The sequence below is a fragment of the Bactrocera tryoni genome, chromosome 4, assembly GCF_016617805.1.
Source record: "Bactrocera tryoni isolate S06 chromosome 4, CSIRO_BtryS06_freeze2, whole genome shotgun sequence".
NCBI lineage: Eukaryota > Metazoa > Arthropoda > Insecta > Diptera > Tephritidae > Bactrocera > Bactrocera tryoni.
Window position 1 is genome coordinate 7,981,344 of NC_052502.1, and position 25,302 is coordinate 8,006,645.

Sequence of the window (25,302 nt, forward strand, 5' to 3'; positions counted from 1 at the left end):
GCGAAGTACGTTTAGAGCGCTCCGAAAGATAAAATCTACATACACCAAACTGCTAAGGATTTCAGCAAATATGGAAGAATTTGTATTATAAACTACAGTAAGACAAATATACCGTAAGGAATTTTCAGGAAATAAATAGCCTATGTAATCTTACTGGCTTAAAAGTAAAAAAGAAAATTATGTATGGGTACGCCTTAAAAATACTCATACTTGCATACGCGCCTAAAAGTGTGCAAATGATTTTTCATTGAAAAATGTGCACGGAAGAAGTAGGGAGTCGAATAACTTATATGTACATACATATGTACATATATGTTAACAAATACTGCTGCTTCACCGATTTTTAAGGTTTTTTCCTTTGTAGCTCAAAAACCGCGACTGAATGACGTTCATACAAAAGAATATGTGCTAAATGCTTGAGCAGTAAGGTCATTAACCGGTAATAATGCCGCAAAATATCCACATACTTCGTTCAGTTTTGAGAATTAACAGAGATAAACCGGTTAGCATGTTGATTTATAATCAATATTAAAGCGAAATATTGCAGTTGGCTTTGATGAAAATAAAACACTATATTATTTTTATTTATTTTTTGTTTAATTTAATTTATTTTATTTTATTTTTTTGTCGTAAAGCTCTTCGTAAAATCGAAGGGTTTCGTTCACTTCTTTTCAATTACAATATTTTGCCGTTTTGTATAAAATGAAATCACTTATTCCATGCATTACAACTACAATTCATGAGTGTGAATGAGAAATGTACAATTGCAAAACTTATTTAACTGCTTTTTTATACATATCGAGTTTTGGACAGACTTGACATGGAATGTGAGACACATCCGAAATTTTTAAATAAAGGAACAAATAAATAAACTAAAGTTTTACATCGCTAAATACCTTTCTCTACAAGGAATAGAGATGTAACTTGGGCAGGAGGCTGTATATAAATTTAGTTCAACTAAAAAAAGCAGGTTGGTTGTTGTTGGAAAATTAAATTTTTCTGGACTGTGAAGGTTTCATTTTTTCTTCGTATTAGATCTTCGAAATTTATTAAACTTATTTTGTTTAAGAGTGTATCAGTCTGAAATTTTCTATATCAGTTTTAACAACTAAATGAAATTAATAGTAAATGTATTAAGGACTAATTGTTTACTCCATCCTCCCCTTACAGCTCGTCCTTCGCATCATCATCACTTTCTTCAGTTGGTGGTGCACCACCTGCTCCTTGGTACAGTTTGGCAATAATGGGTTGCACAATCGATTCCAAATCCTTCTTTTGTTTCTTGTACTCTTCTGGATCCGCATCGGCGTTTTGTTCCATCCATTTGATGGTATCATCGATTGCGCTTTCCATTTTGGTCTTTTCATCATCACTCAATTTACCACCCAATTTGTCTTTATCGCCAATTTGGTTCTTTAAACTGTAGGCGTATGATTCTAATTCGTTGCGGGTCTCGACCTTCTCTTTCAGTTTTTTGTCATCATCGGCAAACTTTTCAGCATCGCGGATCATGCGATCAATATCTTCAGGAGTCAAACGGTTCTGATCGTTAGTAATGACAATCTTTTCCTTGTTGCCTGTACCCTTATCTTCGGCACTAACTTGTAAAATGCCGTTGGCGTCGATTTCGAATGATACTTCGATTTGTGGAATACCGCGTGGAGCTGGTGGAATGCCAGTGAGATCAAATTTGCCAAGCAAATGGTTATCCTTAGTCATTGGACGTTCACCTTCGTAAACTTGGATGGTAACTGTATGCTGATTGTCAGATGCAGTAGAGAAGATTTGCGATTTCTTGGTTGGGATTACAGTATTACGAGGAATCAATTTTGTCATCACACCACCAACAGTTTCAATACCCATAGTCAATGGATTGACATCAAGTAAAACAATGGCATCGGTGTCTTGTTCGCCCGAAAGTACACCAGCTTGAACAGCAGCACCATAGGCAACAGCTTCATCAGGGTTAATACCGCGAGATGGTTCCTTGCCGCTAAAGAAGTCTTTGACAAGTTGTTGTACTTTTGGAATACGTGTAGAACCACCAACCAAAACAATTTCATGTACATCCTTCTTATTCATATCAGCATCCTCAAGAACTTTGGTGACTGGTTTTAGGGTTGAGCGGAACAAGTCCATATTCAATTCTTCGAATTTTGCACGGGTTAGAGTTTCTGAGAAGTCTTCACCCTCGAAGAAAGATTCGATTTCAATACGAACTTGGTGAGAACCAGACAAAGCACGTTTCGCCTTCTCTACCTCACGACGCAATTTCTGAACAGCACGGTTGTCTTTGCGTATATCCTTACCCTTCTTCTTCTTGTACAATTTGATGAAGTGATCCATTACACGTTGATCGAAATCTTCACCACCCAAGTGAGTGTCACCATTGGTGGCAATTACCTCGAATACACCATTGTCGATGGTTAGCAACGAGACATCAAAAGTACCACCACCCAAATCGAATACCAACACATTTTTCTCTCCTTCTTTTTTATCCAAACCGTAAGCAATAGCGGCGGCGGTAGGTTCATTAATAATACGCATCACGTTCAAACCAGCAATGACACCAGCATCTTTGGTGGCCTGACGTTGAGCGTCATTGAAATAAGCTGGCACAGTAACCACAGCGTGTGTAACTTTCTTGCCAAGATAAGCCTCAGCGGTTTCCTTCATTTTACCCAAAACCATAGCGGAAATTTCTTCAGGGGCAAATACTTTGTTGCCTTGAGCCGTGGATACACTGATGTGTGGTTTTGAATTCTTTTCTACAACCTTGAATGGGAAGAATTTGATATCATGTTGGACATTGGAATCTGACCATTCACGACCAATGAGACGCTTGGCATCGAATACTGTATTCTCAGGATTTGTTGTCAACTGATTCTTAGCAGCATCACCAATCAGACGCTCACCATCAGCAGTAAATGCTACATAAGATGGTGTGATGCGATTACCTTGATCGTTGGCAATAATTTCTACACGTCCATTTTTATATACACCAACACTAAAAGAAAATTAATAAAACGAAAAAATTATTAAACTGAATTATCAAATAAGAAATTGCTCGTTACAACTTACCAGGAGTATGTTGTTCCCAAATCGATACCAATCACTGTGCCAATGTCCTTATCCTTTTCTTTTTTCTCTTCACCATGTGAGAGACTCACAAAGGCCACAACGGCCAAAAGTAATAAGCAAACCTTCATCTTGAAGTGTCTTTATGCTATATGTATTAAATTAACTGGAAAAAAAAGAAAAATAATTTAGAAAGTGTTATAAAATAAGTAATAGGTTGAGTAAGAGTAGTTAAAGCACGTCCAATAAGCAACTGTGAAATTGGTATGTAATTGCTTACGTCACAATGTTCTACTTATATACAAATAACCATATGTATATACTCTAAATAAATACAAAAATGTTATATCATAAATAATTGCAAAATAGTTAAAACTTTCTAAATTTCCTACTAAAGTACTTAAATACCCACATAAAATTATAAAGAGAAATTACTAGACCGTCTACAACTATGTTCTTATAAATTCTGACTGACATTGATAATCAAAATTCGAAGTGTGCTACGTGTACATAAAAGTACAATAAATTAGTGCGTCTCCTAATCGCAAATATTCCATAAATTCTCTCACACATACGCTCTTCAAGCTCAGTAGTCGCGTACTTCGTGACCGCATTAGCAAAACATGGTAGTTTCATATGTACTAACCGAAGACCGAAGTTGTTAGAAATTTTTGTTTTTATTGCTACCAACAATTTCTTGATACGTGTACACTTTCCAATGGAATTTTATAGAGGAAAAAGCCGGGAGCCGGTTACATTCTACGCTAAGGTTGAGCGCACACAGATTAACATATAAAACCAAAATCAAAAGAGAGCTTTCTAGACGTACAAAAGTATGTATAAATGTGCAAAGTGCCTTATTATTAACCACCCTGAAACTTCGGTACATGTCATGTAGTATATTATATATTCTATATTCAAAGGTATACAAAAAACTAAAACGGGTTGGATACATACATATGTATGTATGAATATATCGGTAAGCAGATATAAACATATGTATCAACAAAGCCTGAATATACATAAATGTAAAAAAGGTTATATATTTCAACAAAATATACATTATAGAAATTTTAACCTTTGGATTAACCTAAAATATTTGCTCTTTTGGAGAATTTGGTTAGTAACTAAATTATGAAATTCCATTAGGCATAAAAGAGTTTGGTAATTATTTAAACAAGTGGACCCAAAAATATGTAAACAATATGGGCGACCTAATTTTTGCCACTTAGAAGTGAAATCCCGTAACTGACGTGTACTTTTTATTGCCTTCCACGCTTTATATTTTAACAGTAAAAGGCATGACGTGTACAAAAAATCGCAGAGTGCGACTTTATGTGCAATTGGAATTGGAATCGAAATAAATGGATGCATATCTGCTAGCATAAGCTGAGCTTATATAGTAAGCGTGAATTTTCTGTGATCAATGTAGGCGTATAACTTTGAAAGCTATTGATAGCGTTTTTCTTTCAAACAGTATATACATACATATGTATGTATATATTTTGAAACTACCATAAAATTCATAGCCATTGCAAGCTTTTAACAATGAGCAAAGTTTCACATATGGAATATATCACAATATAATAGTTACTTGAATTGACTTTAAACTTTTATATTTTTGAAAGATATTTTCAGCAATTGCATTAAAATTACTTGTAGTATATTCGCGGCACTTTTAAGTCAAGTATTTTATGTTAATTTACTTATGTTTTCGGTTGGGTCTCAGCGTTAAATTCATCTGATATTCCAATTGGCAATGTGACACAGTAGTTGGCAATACTTTATTCTCTTTCTCTCTTCCAATTTCACACGTATAGACAATCTTCGTGTATATGCCGAGAAATTTCCAGAATTGTTGCGATTTGACAATTTTCAGTTTTAATAATGATATTATGGAGAAAGTTCTACACATTATATACCAAATTTAATAATTTAAATTGTATATCCTAATGTCACTTCCACAATAACTGCAAACTTTTACAACTAAGTAAATACACACATTTGCAAAACTGTTTCAAAATTGGAACACACACTTTGAATACTGTATATTAAACGTACTTAATTTTCCACCAGCAAATATTAATTATACTTACTTTACTATTACTATATAAAATATGTATCCTGTACGTAACAGCTTAACTATTTTGGCAGTTAAAAATTAATTTATATTTTTAATGCTTCCGCAAACTCACTTTTTAACTATATTCTTTATTCTCTGATGTGTAAAATTCAACTGATTGTTCTCTCTGTGTCGCCGGCTATTTTTACTCCTATAATTTTGGCGTGGTATTTTCTTATTGGTTGTTGCGCTGTCAGTTTTGTAGCATTTTGATTGGCCCACGTTCGGAGAGTGTGAGAGCGCAAGTTATTTTCACAAATGGAACAGAACTTTCGCCAGTGTTCCAGCAATTTGCAGCTATTTTTCTTTGTTAAAGTGCTGCCAAATCAGCGGAAGTGATGCAAATAATTTTCAAATGTTTTGATGTGTGATAAGAAATTATTGTTTACGTTTTACATTTGATAAACCTGTCGTAAATCTTTTAACCAACAATATATTTTAAATTAATTACGTGTCTATTACTTCAATCAATAACTTTAGCTTTACATACGTGTATAATGGGGCAGTAATTTTTGATTACGTGTTCTTAGTGCAAAATTACGACAACGGATGTGTACATGTAAATTACATACTTCCATGGGAAACAATTTGCAAGCAAGAAATTGGAACAGATGTACCAATTACTCGGAACGGAATGCATAAATTGTGTTTAATATTTGCATTAGGAAAAACTAATTTTTAGCAACTTGCAGCAGATTGTACAGACCATAATAGTTTAAAAACTAATCGAGGTTTTTATAATAAGACGAATTGATTTCCGGATGTCTGTATTTCCGTAATGTGGCTTGAGTAAAAGTTGATACACGTATTCCGTAGATGTGAGGAGGCTGGAACTATAAATGTAGTGTGAATAATTCGGACCATGCCAAGCCTACAAAGCGTTGTTATGCGAAAAACACTTATTTGACAATTAAGAGGGCAGTGCTGAGGGACTTAAGGATTTTCAAAAGTGGAAATTCCCTGACCTATGTATAATATACTTTTTGTACACCTCCAATAATTGCTGAAATCACACAAAATCTGTGGAAATATAGCTATTATTTAAACATTGGCATATGCTGGTAATAACAACGGCCATCTCTCATGACATTTGTAACTACAGGAATAATAAATTTTAAAAGAAATTTAATTTCTTCTACATATGTATATTTGACCAATTTCATCAACAAAGATGTAAAGGTATCAACCATCTTCCATATACCACGATTTTTGACTTTCTGGAACAGCTTATACTGTATGTACTGGTTAATTTATAATATTATAAGCATGCTTATTTAACTCCCAATGTTTTCTTTCACTAAAAATCGATGAAGAACAATTCATACGTTCCCCTAGACTTTAAATGTTCCAATTTAGCGAAAGAGAAATTTAAAATAAATAAGTAATTCTGTATGAAAATTATGATTGTACTTATTTTAGGAATAAAAAACGTGTATTAATTATATTATCGCTTTCAGCAATTTGCTTTTGTATATTTTATTTAGTTTTGCCACTTATTAACTTAGTGCTTATCAAATTACTAAAAACAAGGATAACAATTCTTAGTTTATTTAGGGTTAGATTTATCATTAAATGATTGACTTCATTTTATTTAAATTTGTGTATTTTATGCGGTTTCCCGTTTGTATCTGTGCTATGTATAATAAGGTAAACACGCCGAATCCACAAAGACGTGAAGTTACGATTTTGCACATCTTGCTCTTAACAATAAAAACGGTATGAGGTTAATTAATAGTAAATAGTTTATAATTTTAATAAGACATACATTTTAACATGCGAGTTATAGAATCTCGTTATATTTGGTATTTAAGTCCAGTTTTATAAGTTTGTATGTATGTATGTATGTATGTATGTATATATGAAGAATTAATGAGTAAGTATAGACGTTTTGGTTTTTATAATTAATTCTATCTTTGTTAATTATTTATTAATATTATAATATGATAAGAAATTTGCTAAAAATCACTTAATCGCAGCAAAAAGTTGCAAAAATAATGTTTCAAAAAGTCAAAAAAGAAAACACAATAACTTTACGACCACGAATTACGAAATGATTTTAAATATGTTTTTTATAGAATTTCTAACTCGTTGTAGGCCAATCGAAAATTGAACGCGAGCAGTAAAAAAAGAGCTATTAACCAAACATAAACGACACGATATTACATTATATACTTAAACAACAAAACTTTTAACTTATCGAACAATTTTTATCAATTTCTGGCAACAAATAATAATTTAAAAGTTTCCATAAAGAATTTCTGAAATTATTGATTTTCTTAGTTACATTTGTTGTAAACTAAAAATCCCGGAAATATCTGGACTTATATATATGCCTAAGGACTAGCACTACAACAATAATTCCCAAAAGTTGCTGCATTAACAATTAATAAGTATGTCTGTGGTTGTTATAATGCAAAAGGCATAACAAAATTCGGTCAATTAAGTGTACATACATATATAGATAGATTACAAATTACAATAAGTCTTAAGGAGTAACAGGCATTTATTCATGACGAACGCCGCAAATTGATAGAAAAGTACTAAAATTATGTAAACTACAGGCGGGCAAAACTGTGTATACAATGTTGGCGGTTTCCTGGCATTTGAGCCGAAAGTCATATAGTGCATTAAGCAGTAATTCCACGGACGGTGCAGCAGTGACTTGATAGAACACTTTGAGGTGAATTGCCGGTATATAAAAGGCAGTTGAATTCTTTCCACCTACGACGTTCGTATTAATTTGGCCATTATTATTTATTGAAGAAGTTGAATGTGAATTGCCATCGGTCGCACTAACGACATCCGCTTCGATGGTGTGGCCAGTGCTGACATGTGTAGAGTCTGCTATACGTTTAGCGATCGGATAATCTTTGAGCAATCGGTTAACAGTATATGTAAGTATTTCGTCAAGGTTTTCAGCACTAAGGTTTTGTGCTAGACGGCAATGGTTGCTAAGTATATCCTCACTTAATTGGGTCAACTGTGTGGTGGATGAGGCCAAACCTGCGTAAAAAATTAATTGATTTCACCATTTAGTTTTTAGATAAACGTAAATATTTTGTAATTTGAACTTACCTGTAGATACATAACAGACAATTGCAGCGCAATTATTTTCATAGTTCCAACGTCGTCTTATGGAGATGGTATAATCGCTGACGGAGCAACCAGTTTCTTCGTCTGTTTGCGATAACAATATAATTAAATAAAAGTGTCACTGCAAAGTATTTACACACTTACATTCGAAGCGATCATTATGTGTATGTGCCCACACTTGCCATTCCACCAAAGCCTCACGTGGCAGAGCAGGCACAACAATATAATCCATTATAGCGTTTGTTGTACGTCGTTCCCATTGACGACGCGCTTCGGCTATAAACGCTGGATGGGTCAGGAAACAGATACCATGGACTACATCACGTAGTTGACCTTGAGCATTCATCGCCTTTGCTATGCGACTAATATGTCGTAAAGCCAACTTGCATTGGGGGCGTATACCACCCTCGATAATTGTCATACTTCCAGGAACGAGGGCAATTTGACCAGATATATATGTTATTTCGCCCACCTAAAATAAAAGCAATATTTATATAAAAATATTTGGCTTTCAAGTGAGATACTTACCCTAGTCGATTGGCTATAAGTGCCAATATTTGCTGGTGCCCAATGGGAAATTCCTTGTACGTGCATGGTTTGGCGTTGCTTCAAAGTTAAATCACCACTATTATTGTGCTCATCAATATAACCTATAAGAACATTAAAATTACGATTCAAGTTACATTTTTTATTTAGCAGAACATACCATCTACTTCACTAGTAGACAACGTGGGACGACGTCGCATGGGCGTTCGAAATGCAATCGCTTCCAATATCACATGGCAATCCTCCGGTAGTGGGCATTCGACACATACTCGGGTGGGTGGATTTTGGAAATTTATTGTTTGGCCATAAATACGATTCAATAATGCATATTCGGTCATTGAACGTATGTAAAGTGTAATATAACAGTAATCGGTTAATTCATAATTGTGCTGGACAGCCAAGTCTACCAAGGATTGCATAGCCAGATGCATTCCTTCTTCTAAAGTTTCAGCGCAGCCTAAGAGAAAAAAAACATATACATATATAACACCAACATGCGGTATTTTATGAAGAGATTTGTTACCTTGTATACCCGCCACCCATAACCAGCCTTTTTGATTAAATGCTGCCATTGGCTGATTTTTTAGTGGACGGAACTCACGCTCTATTTTCATTGGACTGGGTGGTTGTGTTACCAGTGCGGTCGATATGCCGGCCGTGGCACCGGTAGATGATATCCCCATTGATAAGGAACCACACACTGCCGCCGTACTGCTACCCAATGGTTGCGTTACGCCAAAGCTGTTGACAGCTGTTTGTAGTGAAGCGGCGCACAGCGCTGCTGAAGAGGAAAACATCGAAGACGGTGTCGGTGGTTCATCGACACTAGCGCTCTTCGTCACTATTGGTATGGGCGATGAAGAAGTAGTCAAGTGGCGTCCAAATGAATTGCTACGCGATATCATCAACTCATTTTGACTTAGGGATTCACGTAAACGGGTTTCTTTCTCTATCAATTCTAGCTCAGTTTCACTGAGATCTGGGTCACTGAGGTCACTGTACGTAGATTCGTTTAGGTCACTTATATAGTCCAGAGACTTTTTTACAAAAACATCACAGAATTGAGTCGGTTCTTTCGATTGCATCGATAATTTGGTGAAGTTTATATACCCGACCGGACATACAGGATCCGCGGAACTAATTATCGTTTGAACATCCTCACTAAAACGAACATGTGGGAAGTAAAATAAAATTAGTAGTATCTCAATTCAATAAAAAGTAATATTACTATACACTTACGCTACAATTCGTTGCTTAAACAACGGACAGTCTAAAGTAAATGTTTCATATTCACCACCCTCTCCACAAACATTCAAACCATACTTATCACGCATTTTCAGCAGGTGAGGTTGTATTTCGCGCAACGACTTACCCAAATGGCGATCAGGAACTAAACCTAATGCAGCTACCTAAAAACATAAGAAATATCACGTAAAAGTTTTATTTCAAGTCCTTCAGACATAATAATTTTTGTTTACACAAATCTCAAATAGAGATCCTGGTGTTTATAACCACTAATTTAGGTAATCAAATTTGAATTTCGCAAAATATCCCATTTTAAATGTTACATGTTAATTCGTTAATCAGACAAAGCGTTGTATATTGTATGCTAAAGAATTCACCTTTATTATAATGGCATGTACTTGGCAATCAATCATTTCCTGTAGCAATTCAGTCTGGTCTCTCCTCCATAAATACGCCAGTGATACCAAATTTAAGCGACTACAAACATTTTCGACCCTTACCCTTTGGTAGTCAGAGAGAATGGCTCCAACTGCAACTGCTTCAATTTGCAATTCATTCTAAAATTACATGAACACTTTTATACATCAGAAATACGAATGTTTAAAAACAAATATTATATTTTATAGCATTAAACTAAGACTCTCTAAAAATGTCTAATTCTGGTTTGAAATAAATTGTTTACTCTTTTTTAACTTCTATTGCGTATTTTTAGGTATTGATCTCAATAAATAACATTATGCCTTAAACTAGAGAACAGTTAAAAAAATATTATTTAAGCATGCTTTATTCTGTGTTGTTTTCAAATGAACGTAGTATTCATGCATATATGCAAATTCTATGTAGTATCATAAAACACAATTAATCCAATGGAAAAAGTAAACAAACAGCACAAGAAGTTTTTTTTTTTTTTTGATGAGCGTGACAAAACACTTATTTAATATATTCATTTAGTTTGTATGTGGGTAAGCAGTCACATGAAAAAATAGAAGCAGAATATTTGTATACAATGCAAATGTTATATTGGGCGCATATTTAAATATAACACACTAACACAACAAGTGGGCGAATGTGATAGGATGTATGTGCTTAAATATTGTAGATAGAATCTTGTAATCCAAATTTTACTACAAAGAAAAAGGTGTATACAATTTTCTCCATATTTTTATAATCTATTGCCTTATGTTTATTTAAAACCTTACAAACTGAATCATTTTCCTAAGGTAAATACTAACCTTGCACAACTCTAAAAGATTGTACAAATCTTCCACTTCATCATCATCGGTAGGCACATAATGTTTTCCAGTTTGAGTACTCTTGCCTTTGGTTTCACGTCTATAAAGTGGTAGACCCATAGCTTTCGCCAAACTCTCGATGCCCATGTGTCCGACGGTCTGGTACATAAAGCTATCTAATTCATCTGCATTAAAATTAAATGGATAAATAAGTAATTTTTAACTAATTTTAGTAGCACAGCAATTTGTTATTTGTTTAGAATTATTTTTAAACATATCAAAGCCAGAGCTATTTAATTAAAGCGTTAAGTTTATAAAAACAAACAACTTTACTGATAAGTACATTCTTCCATTGTGTGTAGATAAAAATATTGGTTGGCCTACTCAATTTAATTGGGTAAATACGCCTATTACAATATTTAATTATTATTAGTATATATAGTATTTCTTCGTAACTTAATAGAAAGCTTGAGAATTAATTACTCAAAAAAAGAGTTTAGTCAAGGAAATTTTTTTGCCAATTACATATTGCAAAATTTGGTATACTACTATATATATTAAGTACTACTATTTTAATTTTTTTGCTTACCACGATCTTTTGGATGCAGGTTTGCTAGTGCTACAATCTCATGACCCTCTGCGACGCACTGCATCATATTGTAGCAACTGTCTTTGCCACCACTGACCATTGCAACAACCCTCATGATTATGGGATTTGTAACGTAGCGATTGAATATAAATTGAAAATTAACAAGGTCCTATTGAAGCTCCGATGCCTCCTTAATCTGCCATTTTAAGTGATTTATAACATAATTCGTTTTCTTTGTCGGTGGTATTGATTAATTTGCATTATAACCTAAAAATACGGGTACAAATATATAATCTACAATGTATAATCTAAGTATATTTAACCTTTAATACCACCAAACCGATTCATAGATAATACATATGTGCAATACTAACATTCACGATTCATAATGTTTCAAATTCAAATATTAACCATGTACAAGACGTTACAAGATATTAAATAAATTTATTAAACAAAAAATCTGATCATGAAAAGCCAACATAAAATAATAACTAATTGAAATGCGAAGATTTTGAAAAAGAAAGATGTTTATTTTAAATTCCCTAGTTAAGTAATTAAAGTACGTCGCAAATTTACGCAACATACAAGTGTGATGATAAAAATGTTTTTATAAACCTACTTCATTTATTATTAACACTGGGTTTTAAATCCAATACAAATATACATAAAATGTCTTATAAGTTATTATAAATCCAGTCCTGTATGACTAAGCCACTTTTGTACCCACTTCACTTCCACTTGGAAAATGTGTAGCACAACAAAAACAAATGTAACATTCAACTTAATTTGGTCACATTTTTTTCAGAGGATGGGTTGTGTAATTTTAATCGCACATACCAGAACTTCAACCCTAAATATTGACCTAACGATTATATATATTTAATTTCCAATAAATCTCAGATTTACTTTTTCTTATACTGCGATTTAAACATCTTAACATTTGTGGTTATGTAGCATTTTTCACATATGTATGTACACAATAAAAATAACTACATTCGCTACCTTACTTTATTTTAAACCTTCACCGATATTTTAATATATTTTTAATCTAATCACATTTGATGTTTTTCATATTATACAACAAATCACTATTTATTTGTTGTCAAATAGTTCATATTAGTCTGATACCGATGCAAATAACTTCGCAAATTTTCATTTCACTTTGTTGACTTTTTTGACATCACGTTGGTCTGATATCGTATACGTTCTCTGCCTTGGGTCGATTCTTATTATTTTGATTATTTCCACTTTGACATTTATTGCACATTTTCATATTTCTTTTTCTATATTAGTGCTACCGGGTGTTATTATTATATATTTATAAATAAAATCTCACAATATGAGAGAAAACATCTTCATTAGTTCGCCAACAATATATAAATATTAAGTAACCATTGCCATAGCAAATTAAATAGTTAATTTTAATTAAATTTTTCATCGCTAAAGATACAATAGTATTAGAAATTTTTGTTTATCTATATTAATTTAATTCGTCCTTGCAAGCCAATAGTTATCGGCTTTTCCGCTCTGAAATAATCGATTAAAGCTGTCAGTTCATTCACCGGAAGTGTGCTAAAAGGAAGTCTAAATATCAATTCTTTTAAATATTTTAATGAAAAATTCATACTAACTTTCGCGAAGATCCATAATTTGTAAACATTGAATATCCATAACCTCCGGTGGCCAAATACTTAGCAGCAACAATACGATAAGTTTTATTTGGAGATAATGATTCATAAAAGGGAATAGCGCAGTCAGTACATCGCACATCTGCACTAACTACTCTATCCTCTTTGGCAGCCCGAAGATCGTACGTCACTCTAATGCCCGAACTATGTAAAAACTTATAAGTCTCGTTGACATTGTTTTCTAGATCAATTGATGAGACACTGTATTCTAAAGCTTCCAGCAAATATTTACCGGCCAAATCAAAGGCTATGAGATCACCTTCGTACGAGCAAAGTTCAAAAGCTTCCTTGTAAGTAACGTCTATAAACAATTATTATTGTTTTTATTTTGTATAAAAAATAAATCTCCATTGGTTCTTACTGCCACGTGGAATGGAAGCACGCATTTCAGCACTAGTTGTTATAGCTATTGAGGCATTGGCCCATTTATGTGTGTTGTAGGGCTCCAAGCGTAAAAACTTTAAGTAAGAATGTGAACTATAATTTTCATGAAATATGATTCAATCCCCAACTTACCGCGTGCAAAATTGCGTCAGTGTATAAATTTCCGACATTGCACTCAGATTGAGCACAGTTATAATTTGACAAAGTTACCCTGGACGTTCCAACAACAACATTGCCCTCAGTAGTGATATTAGTAGCCCAAATTTGTTTCAGCTTTAAAACTTCCTCATCTAAAAAAATGTTTCGATTTATATTCACAGGTTTAATTGTAAAGTGTTTCTTATTAAGTTAAAAAATTACGTTTTCCTTTAATTATTTTGTTATATACTATAAAAAAGTAAATAAGACTTAATAATATAGGGGTAGATCTATATATTTTTAAAGATGAATGTTACTTAAAACCAACATAATTATAATTAAAATAAAAAAGCACTGTTAACAAGTTCTTTGACTGTTTAAATGCATATGGTTTTTTCTTGGAAAATAATTTCTGAATTTTTTATACATACATATAATACAAATTCTCAGTTTTATGGTTGAAAACTTTAAATTTATTTCAAGTATTCTTTAGGCGTATAGTTTTATACAGAATATACTATTTATTAGTATTGGTTATGATCAAAAGTAAAGCTCAAATTAGCTATTAATGATTTATTTATTAATATAATAATTATATTGTTTATTTGTTATTATATCAATTTAAATAGCAAATTTGCTTCATCAAACGTAAGAATTTGGCATTTCCATTATTTCCGTAATACAGTAATACGTTTTTCTTTACCGACGTAGATTGGTGTTACTTGAGTTGTGTATGAAAGCAGAGCATCCAAGTCGGACATCTCTTTTCTGTAATAATAATAATATTGATAATATAATTAAAAAAGTCATGTTTCTCAAAAACTAATATACTCACTGAAAATCGTAGCCATAATCTCTAAACATTGCGAAACCATCGCCTCCTTCTGCCAGAAAATCTGGTGCGACGACACGATAAATTTTTGTTGAATCGAAATCCTCGTATACAGGTATATCACACTCGGAGCAACGAACTTTAATATCGACCACTCTTTCTCCGGTTGGGTTAGCATAATTGTAGGTTATCTTAAGGCCAGATACTTGAATAAATCTGTAGGAGCTGGTAACTCCGCTATCCAAATCAATGGGACTAACACTGTATTCCAATGCTTCTAATAGTTTATGACCAGGTATGTTGAATGCAGTGAGTTTGTTTTCAAACGGTGACATCGTCACTATGTGCGAATAAGTAATATCTACAAATACAAGTATAGAATATTTTATTTGCAAAAATTAAAATAATTTTATTATTACTTACTTCCTGGGGACAGGGGTACACGCAGTGCACCTGTATTTACAATTCCAATGGAAACGTTAGACCACAATCCTTCTGAGTACGGTGTTAAGCCAGTGAACTAGAGTGTTTATTGTTGATAAATAGAAAATAACGGGTTTATATGTGAATGCGTATTACTTACAGCGTGTATCATGGCATCACAAAAGAAGTTTCCCAAATTGCACTCATCACTGCTACAGGTTGATTTTCTCAACTCCACTTTAGTCTCACCCTGAACAACTGCCCCTACCTTATCCATCTCCTCTTTAATGGGTACAATTGCAGCCGCAGTTTCTGGGTCTGAATGCATTAATTGTGCAGATAATAATACTAATTTAGTAAAGAACTAACAAAACATTTAATTTTATAAAATTAAAACATTCAAGTAATTGAATTAGAAGAGGTATATGTAGAGTTTTGAAATTTAATCAACCCTTTTATTTGTCATGAAATAATAATAATGAAATAACAACGTGCCGCGCGACATTTTGAGAGTTTCCAAAAATTTCATGAGAGCATACTCATTACTAAGTCCGCAATTCATTTCGTTTCAGTTTAATTGCCAATAATGTGTGTGTTTGCTAATAATAAAGTCTTTCTGTTAAAATCACTGAATTTATTAAAAATTTCTAAATACAGGTTTCTAGTTGTTATAAACAAATTTATGCTAAAATGGAATTCGATAAAGAAGTGTTGCTTGTTATCCCAATACCGATATACGTTTCTCTCTTCCGATATATATTGGACTGGTATTACGGGTGAACGATAAGAGCGCATCGATATCTGTCATTTCCTTCCTATAATTACCACAAAAATATTAAATATTATTTATAGTGAACATTTACATATAACAATTTTTACTAACTGCCAATCCGAACCATAATCCCTGAACATGGTGAAACCACCGCCTCCTTCAGCTAGAAAATCTGGTGCCACGATACGATAAATTTTCCTTGAATCAAAATCCTCATAAACTGGAATGGCACAATCTGCACAGCGTACCTTGATATCAACCACTCGCTCTCCAACGGGATTATTGTAATTATACGTGATTTTTAAACCAGCTACTTGCATATAAATTGGAGAGTTTGTGGTATTACTCTTTATATCTATCGGTTGCACACTAAATTCCAATGCTTCTAAGAGCTTATGCCCCGGTAAATTGAAGGCGGTCAGTACATTTTCGAATGGAGACATTGTGACTAAATGCGCATATGTGAGGGCTACAAGTAGAAAATTTTTTATTGTAATTAGTTCGAAATTTGCTATGTAAGTAAAAAAAAAAAAATATTGCACATACTTCCTTTTCTAAGCGGCACTCGTAGACCACCAGTGTTTATTAGGCCAATAGAAACATTTGCCCATGGCATTTCCGAATACGGAGTTAAAGCAGCAAACTACACATAGGCAAATCTGGTTGAATTCGAGCATATTATAAAACAATTGTAGCACACTTACAGCATGTATCATTGCATCACAGAAATAATTTCCTAAATTACACTCGGAATCGCTGCATGTTGACATTGCCAATTCAACTTTTGTCTCACCAACAACCACTGAACCCTGTGCATCAATGATCTCTTGCCATGGCTTCATAGCTTCAACAATGTCAGCGTCTGCGAATGATTGTACGAATATTATGACTTATATTTTAAAAATAATTAACATAATAAATTACCGTTTAGCTTATTAGACCTTGTGGAAGCATGCAGTTAACACATTTTTTTTTAATAAATATGCTATATATTCAATATCACTATATATGTTGTTGTATTAGTTCACTATATTTATATACCATACACATGCACTACAGTTTTACGAATACTGTCAATATACAAAGGCTTTATTCTATGCTACAAGCGGTGGAAGAAGGGATATATTAGTGAAACACTTTAAAATGGAGTTTGATGTATACAATTTTAGTAAAATCTGATGCTAAATTTTTAGAAAAGAAACAATATTATCTACAAAAATGAGTCGTTTCAGATTTTCGAAAATATTTGAATAAAACTACACTAAAAAAGTAAATAGGGTTATGTTAAACGGGTTTAAATAAGTGTAATAGTAATTATTCGAATAGAACAAATATCAGCTCAAGAATTTCAACTTCTACAATTATTGTTAGCAGTAGATGCAGAAGATTTTAATAATGTTAGTAATTTAAATAAAATTAATCCAGCTAATTAAATTGGTGCAGCTAATTCGAATATACTACAAAAGCGTGCGTACTCACCTTCTGGTACACTGGATCCCATGTAAATCGGTGCACCCGAGTAGTCGACCACGTTTCCATCATCATCGAAGTATACCGTTATATTTCCAACATATTTCGCATAAGCTGCCGCTTGAACAATCAAAATGCGATGACCATTTTCGTGCACAACTTCGGTGGGATACGGACCATATGGCGTGTCTGGACCGGGTAATTTATCGCCCGTATATAGGAAAGTATGCGAATGAGATCCCACTATAACATCGACATCATCAGCGGCATGCTGTGCAATTAATTTATCCACATCATAGCCGCAATGCGTAATTGCAATAATTATATTGGCACCTTGTTCTCTCAGCTTTTGAGCTTCCTCACGTATAGCGGTGCTTTCATTTTGGAAGATCAAATTACCAGTATTGGCTAAATCCTAATTTAACAAGAAAATCGCAATTTTGAAACAACAAACACGGTTCAATGAGCAAACTTCACTTACATAGGTGGTTTCGAGAATAACACCGATGACACCGATTTTCCTGTTACTACGTTCGATTATTATCGATTTTTGGTATTTGCCCTGCATATCCGGTTCATCTCTTGCATCCATATTCGCTACCAACATAGGTGAATTGATGCTCTCCAGAAATGGCACAACACCCTCAATGCCATGATCAAACTCATGATTGCCGAGTGTCTGAATTATTTTTGATTTGAAACGATAATTTGTAAAATATTCGATTTTATTTATTATTGTTTCGCATTACCATAGCATCAGCGGGTAGCATATTCAGAAACTGGCTTGTCACATTCCATCGTCCGATATTGTACCAAAGTGTGCCCTGAAAACTGTCGCCTGCATTGAAGTAAACCGGATTTTGGTCCTTTTGTTCCTCCAGTAAACGCTTTACAGTGTAAATGGTTCGCGCTAAGCCGCCGATGCATTCTTCGCCAGCATCACACGTGCCGCCTGATGTATCCGTAGGCTCGAATCTGTGTGATACAGTTATAAAATATAAAATGTCCAAGTTCATCATACAAGTATAGAGCGCTTGGCTCTCGGCAGACAATGTTAACTTCCAAAAATATTTTAAAAAATTTGAAATTAGATTGCATCAAACTTTTAAAGCTTCTATAAGCTATAATGATATAATAATAATGTTGAAATAAATACAAGAAAAAGTGAAGAGATTTTAGTCAGACATAATCAGGATTTTTCCTTTTAATACAAAGCCCTTTAATCTCTAGGAGGAGGAAAAATTTATACACTTCTTTTAAGTCTAAGACATCTGTGTATATAGTATACGTATATAATGATTTGGAACGACTTTCTTTATGTTAAAATCAAATCTTATCTGGTTTTTATAATTTTTAATTGCTTTGTAAATCATTAGTCATAAAGGAAAAACTACTGGCTAACGATTTTGGTTCATGCGTTAACGGTAATATACACGAATTTAAGTGATTCCATTACTAATTTATCATTTATTGGCAATATAGGAGATTACTTACTATCACTATAACTCAATACATACAATTGAACTTAAAACATTTTATATAACACTACATAAGAATCAATAACGCTCTCTCGATACTACATACTCAAATAATTTTATCTGTACGACTGTACGTGTTCTTTACGAAAAATGGATTTATATGCATATACATATGTACATATGTATAAAGGGTAGTCCACCGAATTCTTGAATAAAGAACTACCTACTGTGGACTGTGTAGATTTTTAAAGGGTATTAGGGGTCACAACTAGTATAATCGTCTAAAATGAGGATTTTTGAAATTTTTTTAAAATAAAACTTCTGCCCGGAAAGATTTATATGTACACAAAGAATGTCAAATAATAATAATATTTAATTTTTAGCGAACCTAATCGTGGTAAACAAATAATAATAAAATAGAAATGTGAGGTATGACCTTCAACTGTAATAAAATTGGAAAAAAATTCGAATTTTGCTCAAGCTGAGTAAAACTCCTTTCATTTTGTATAATAATAAATTTACATTACGTTTATAAAAATATTATTTGTAAAATAATAGATTTATATTACGTTTATAGAAAATAGTACTTTTGAACTGACAAAATTACATCTTTTATACAATTAAACTGGAAGCCCATTGTGGGAAGAATACTCGTATATACCAAATATGCAGAAAAAAATCAAAGCGATCGGATGATTTGTTTTTGAATAACGTAGTTTTGAGAAAATCTTGTTGAAAGATACACTGATTGAACTGAAGCTTGTAACTCAAAAATACTTTAAATATTATTTTAAAATTTTAGTTTGTAATTTTTAAAGTCAAACATTCAAAAATATATATGTACTTATATAACTTATGGAATTTTTAGCACACATATGTATGTATATTTTGAATTAAGTTTAGAAATACAAATTACGTTTTCTTTAAGCGGTGACTTTTAACAACACAAATATCGAGATATCGCACAAACTTATCTCGCTTTTATTAACACACAGTTAAAAACGAACATGAAACCAACACGAAACTATATACATAACTTTCAATTGCACGTGACGTTTATCAAGATGAAGATAATGGTATTTTTCTTAATTTAGTAATACACAAGCAATTAGAGCTAATAAATATTGATTTTGCATGGTAATCTATTATTGAATCTATACAAATTTATGAAATATAATATATGAAATTTGATATAATAAAATACTCGACTGCGGACGAATTAGTCATTATATTCTAACATCCAAAAAAGCTAATCTGCATTATCAATATATGATCATTCGTGAACTTTTTTCATATCTTTTAATCAAACTTATAGTTGGGAAAAGAAAGAAATCCTTAAACGCCATAATTAAAATACTACAAATACATAGATGTCTAAAGTAAAGTAACGTATATGTATGTATATGTACATATGTATATGTATACTTATATATGTATGTATAGGCAAGTCCAATTTCTTATGGCTAAAATTTTACCTTTATTACCATTTAATTTATCCCGCTTTCCCTTGCTGGTTATTAAATCGTCGAACACTTATTTACCCAGCGTATTTTGGAAACGGATCTATGTAGCAAATTTTATTGAGTGGGAAACTATTTGTAGTCTACATAATTACACAAATGTTACTTATTGTTAACTTTTGCTGAACGATCACTTGCTTATAAATACCTTTTGAGACCTTATTAATAGAATTCTTGAATTTTTTTTTGTAAAAATATCTAGAGTCTACTACAACATTTACCTTGCGTGAAAATCATTAATGTGAATAATGGATAACGGGAATATATCGGCACTAATGAGTGGCACGAACAGTGTGATTATTGTCAACAACTTCATATTACACTGCTAAAATACTCCGCGAATTCGATAGGTCAACACACCGCCACAATAGAAACTGACAGCTGAAATATAATACATAATAAGGGAAACCATTTGAGATATTAAAGTGCTTAAGTTTAATCTTTATTAGCCAAATATTGCATATGTACATATATAAAGTTGCTAACGCCATAATAAATAATAAAAGTATAGTAGTAAGTAACAGTATTTTTAATTGGTGTTGGCAAAAATGTGGAACCAGCATTTCAGAATATTTGGAAGTAATATTAGCTTAAGAAGTCTAGGACTGTAATTTAGTCAAATATGCACATGTATATATAAACACATGTACTTATATATATGTATATATTAGGGTGATTAAAAAATTTTTTTTTTTTTTTTCAATTGGTACTCGCAAAAATAGGTTCCTAGACACCTCTAAGAAAGCCTCTCCAAATATGAGTTTTTAATTGTAACGGGAAGGTCCTCCGCCTAACGGTTTTCTATTTTTTCTTATTATCAGATAGAAAAATTTATATCTCGCTTCCAACTACTTGAAAAAATATTTTGTTAATTAGGGTTTTGTAGGAAATTGAATGCTCTAAAATATGGTCTCTTATGATTTTTTCGTAAACCAAAACCGTTTAAAAGATATTAACGGTTGAAATTTGACTATTTTTGGAAAAATTCTTTTTTTCTTATTAATTTTATAACTCAATGAAAAAAAATTATTATGAATGATGATACACATAGTTTTGTAGGAAATTTACTGCTCTATAAAAATGGTCTACTACGATATTTCGATTAAGTTAAGCGTTTACGAGATATTCATCGTCAAACATCAATGCATATTAGGGTGATTCAAAAAAAAATTTTTTTTTTCGTTTGGTACCCTGAAAAATGGGTTCCTAGACACCTCTAAGAAAGCCTCTCCAAAAATCTATTCATTATAATTTTTTTTGATAATAAAAATTAATAAGAAAAAAAAGAATTTTTCGCAAAATAGTTGAAATTTCAACCGTTAATATCTTTTAAACGTTTGGGTTTACGAAAAAATCATAAGAGACCATATTTTAGAGCATTCAATTTCTACAAAACCTAATTAACAAAATATTTTTTCAAGTAGTTGGAAGCAGAGATATAAATTTTTCTATCTGATAATAAGAAAAAATAGAAAACCGTTAGGCGGAGGACCTTTCCGTTACAATTAAAAACTCATATTTGGAGAGGCTTTCTTAGAGGTGTCTAGGAACCTATTTTTGCGAGTACCAATTGAAAAAAAAATAAAAATTTCTTTTGAATCACCCTAGTATATATACATATAAATACAGCTATGGACACATAAATGGCACATTTTTTATTTGTGTAACAGTATCAAAAATGTTTCTAATAAATAACAAGCGTTTGGCTTTTTTTTTAAAGGTTCATCATTGGTCTTCAATAAGAGTACAAAATGAAGTTGCAATTAATTGCTTAAAAAAATAATCATCAAAATGCGAAAACTTTGGTATAACGAGATGCACACATAAATGGCACAACCTAAAAAAAGGTGGACAATTTAGTTCATATTGCATTTTTATAAAGTTTTTTCCATACAAAACGTTTTTATTGTTAATATTTTGTGCTGTAACGTTTATTTTTAATGACTGCTTCACACCTGCGACCCATACTTTCTACGAGACACTTAGCTTTAGATATAGCGTACCAAGTTTTTTTAACGACAGACCAGATATCGTCCATATTTTTATAATTAACCTTTGCAATTTCAGTCTTGACTTCATTCCATAGATTTAAGTCAGGGATTCGCGCTGGCCAATCCAAAATATCTATCCTCTCTGCAGAAAACCAATTTTTAGCTACATATGTTCGATGTGTGTTTGGGATCGTTGTCTTGCATAAATTTCCATTTAATTGGCATAGACTCAAAAGCATATGGTTCCATAGGGTTTTTTAAGATGTGCAAGTGCTGAAACTTGTTAATTTTTTCATTGATTCTTACGAGCGGACCTACACCATGTCAAGGAAATGCTTCCCAACCCCTAATATTTCCGCCACCATGCTTTAGCGTCTTCTGAGTGTACCTATTATTATAATCTTGGCACTTAGGACGATGTAAAAATATTCTGCCATCTGATCCTATCCTGTTAACCTTTGTTTCGTCACTCCACAATATATTTTTACAAAAATTTAATTTAGCTTTTCACTTGATGAGCTTTTGCGAAGATCAGTCGTTTTGAAATATTTTTTGTGAAAGGAGTGGTTTCTTCCTCGTTATGCATACGAACAATTTTGCCTTATTCAGACGTCTTCTGACAAGTCTAGAGGATATTTCTAAGCCCAATGTTTGGCTGATATCAGCTGCTAACTGCCGTGATGATTTAATTGGATAATTTTTGATTCATACTATAGTAGCGTCTGTACGCGCATCCGTTTTACGTGGTCTTGGCTTCCGAATCCTGCCTTTGACCAATATTTGGGAATTCTCCATACATGATTTGATTGCGTTGTATACTTTTTTACCATTTAGAAATTTTGGCCACTTTTTGCCCTTTTTTATACACGTTCCAAATTATTCCTTTTTCTTCTATTGTAGTATGCTTTCCAGATCCCATTTTATATTATTTCTTTCACTGAAATACTTTTAATTATTTATTTTTCAACAACACTAAAAACCATGTTCTTCAATTAAAATCTGCGTGAGTACTACTTCTGCGAAGTAATCTGTGCTATTTATGTGTCCATAGCTGTATATACATATATATGTATGTATATATATATGCATTATACATATATATATTATTTTAAGTCTAAAATGTAAAATACTCAAACATTTAAATAATTAAAAAAAAAATTAAGTAAATGTATATTAACTTTACTATTAGTCTAGGGCAAATAATGTATTAAAATGCTAATCGCTCTTACGTGCTCATTCCGTCCACATCTAATCGACATCTACTAGCCTGCAATATTTTTGAGAACTTTATCTATACATATGTATGTATATACTATATCTATGCAGAACACTATCTAGTAATTATTTTAAAATTACATGTATGTATGTATATATATGTTAATATATCTGCATTATTTTCGATTCTTTAAATTGAAAATGAGTAAAACCAATATTTTTTAAAATGTCTACAAAATTAAATTATATAAATACATAAATAAAATTAAAAAAACTAAATAAAATTCAACAAATAAGAGTAATTTATAACCTTACAATTTTTAAAGAGTAAATAGTTTTAAATATTTTGTAATGTTTGAATTACTTTAGTAAACAAAATGTTTTCAACCAATTTTATACCGATATCTCTAATACTGATGGAATATATACGGTGAATAGTTCAACTGATAAACGGAAATCATTTAATTGATGGGTAAATGGTGGTTAGACAATATTAGGTTTTCGCAGTTTTGGACGATATTATTATAAAATATTGTTTTATTCTTTGACACAAACAAAATAATCATTTAAGCGAGTTTTGTTGAACGCTCTTATTTGAAAGACAACCTATTTATAGCAACAACTTGTTGTTTGTGTCATAATTTTTTAGAAATATGGTTATATTAATTTTATAATTTTAAATAAAAAAATTGCATTGCAAGTTAGACGCGTAAAACGGCAAAATGCATATGAATGCATGCCATGGGGAAATACCATATACAAAGGAATAGCGTCAGGTAGAAGATCATTAAGGTATGCATGTCAACAAGTTTGAACTTACCCTGTTTGTATTAGTACATAATTTACCACTAAATAATTATTAGAATTTAAATCACAACTTATTTAAAAAATATTGTTTATTTTTAATATTAGAGATTACTGATTGCGCACCAATTCATATTTCTACAGGCCACTAACAAGAATGCATTGATAAGTTATCTGAATACAACAGCTGAGATCGCATCGCATGGATCCACTGTCAAAGTTAGCCAAAGCAAGTGTTGCCACTGTACATGAATAAATACACCAAAATACCGGGCTTTTCAATAGGGATGAAATGATTTATAAGCGTCGTTTCGGCTATTTTTAATATGGCATGATCTTTAATTTTATAAAATTGTTTTTACTCAAGACTGAAGCCATTGGACCACCGTAAACGTCGTGAATTTGTTGACTTTTCCTTGAACAACTTGAAAGCGATAACGAGTTTTTTAAGAAAACCATCTTCTCCGATTAGGCTCACTGTCATCTGAGTGGTGCTGTAAATAAACAAACCTGCCGATTCTTGTGCGAAGGAAATTCGAAAATTATTCATTGCATTCACCTAAATTTACAGTTTGGTGGGATTTTTGGTCTGATAGAATCATTGGTCCATACTACTTTCGAAATGAAGCTGGAGAGCGGTGTAGATCGATGACAACCAACAATTGGAAGAACTTGATCTTGA

At 32.3% G+C, this 25,302-nt stretch overlaps 3 protein-coding genes across 7 annotated transcripts; all 3 read right to left on the reverse strand.

Annotated features, from left to right (window-relative positions):
• Window positions 1–762: 762 nt before the first annotated feature.
• Window positions 763–5,306, reverse strand: LOC120776120 (endoplasmic reticulum chaperone BiP). Of its 2 annotated transcripts, none has more exons than XM_040106644.1 (3): window positions 5,175–5,306; window positions 3,082–3,244; window positions 763–3,007 (listed from the first exon to the last, which is right to left on the reverse strand). In XM_040106644.1, the coding sequence occupies exons 2-3, from the start codon at window positions 3,207–3,209 to the stop codon at window positions 1,165–1,167; spliced, it is 1,971 nt and encodes a 656-aa protein (XP_039962578.1). In that variant the 5' UTR covers window positions 3,210–3,244; window positions 5,175–5,306; the 3' UTR covers window positions 763–1,164. The 2 variants fall into 2 exon arrangements, with proteins under 2 accessions (XP_039962578.1, XP_039962579.1); XM_040106645.1 differs by lacking the exon at window positions 5,175–5,306 and adding an exon at window positions 3,491–3,559.
• A 1,329-nt stretch (window positions 5,307–6,635) lies between these two features.
• Window positions 6,636–13,087, reverse strand: LOC120774320 (diphthine--ammonia ligase). Of its 4 annotated transcripts, none has more exons than XM_040103860.1 (11): window positions 12,962–13,087; window positions 11,906–12,172; window positions 11,317–11,501; window positions 10,462–10,641; window positions 10,079–10,248; window positions 9,363–10,000; window positions 9,000–9,296; window positions 8,822–8,943; window positions 8,438–8,765; window positions 8,276–8,377; window positions 6,636–8,203 (listed from the first exon to the last, which is right to left on the reverse strand). In XM_040103860.1, the coding sequence occupies exons 2-11, from the start codon at window positions 12,018–12,020 to the stop codon at window positions 7,704–7,706; spliced, it is 2,637 nt and encodes an 878-aa protein (XP_039959794.1). In that variant the 5' UTR covers window positions 12,021–12,172; window positions 12,962–13,087; the 3' UTR covers window positions 6,636–7,703. The 4 variants fall into 4 exon arrangements, with proteins under 4 accessions (XP_039959794.1, XP_039959792.1, XP_039959793.1 ...); XM_040103858.1 differs by having other exon boundaries at window positions 12,913–13,087; XM_040103859.1 differs by having other exon boundaries at window positions 12,908–13,087.
• A 263-nt stretch (window positions 13,088–13,350) lies between these two features.
• Window positions 13,351–24,794, reverse strand: LOC120773605 (apyrase). Its single transcript, XM_040102605.1, has 17 exons — window positions 24,637–24,794; window positions 20,832–20,991; window positions 18,362–18,587; window positions 18,094–18,291; window positions 17,622–18,027; window positions 16,847–17,004; window positions 16,689–16,785; window positions 16,254–16,611; window positions 16,091–16,185; window positions 15,531–15,688; window positions 15,371–15,467; window positions 14,951–15,308; window positions 14,789–14,883; window positions 14,110–14,267; window positions 13,955–14,051; window positions 13,537–13,894; window positions 13,351–13,477 (listed from the first exon to the last, which is right to left on the reverse strand). The coding sequence occupies exons 2-17, from the start codon at window positions 20,924–20,926 to the stop codon at window positions 13,381–13,383; spliced, it is 3,051 nt and encodes a 1,016-aa protein (XP_039958539.1). The 5' UTR covers window positions 20,927–20,991; window positions 24,637–24,794; the 3' UTR covers window positions 13,351–13,380.
• Window positions 24,795–25,302: the final 508 nt, after the last annotated feature.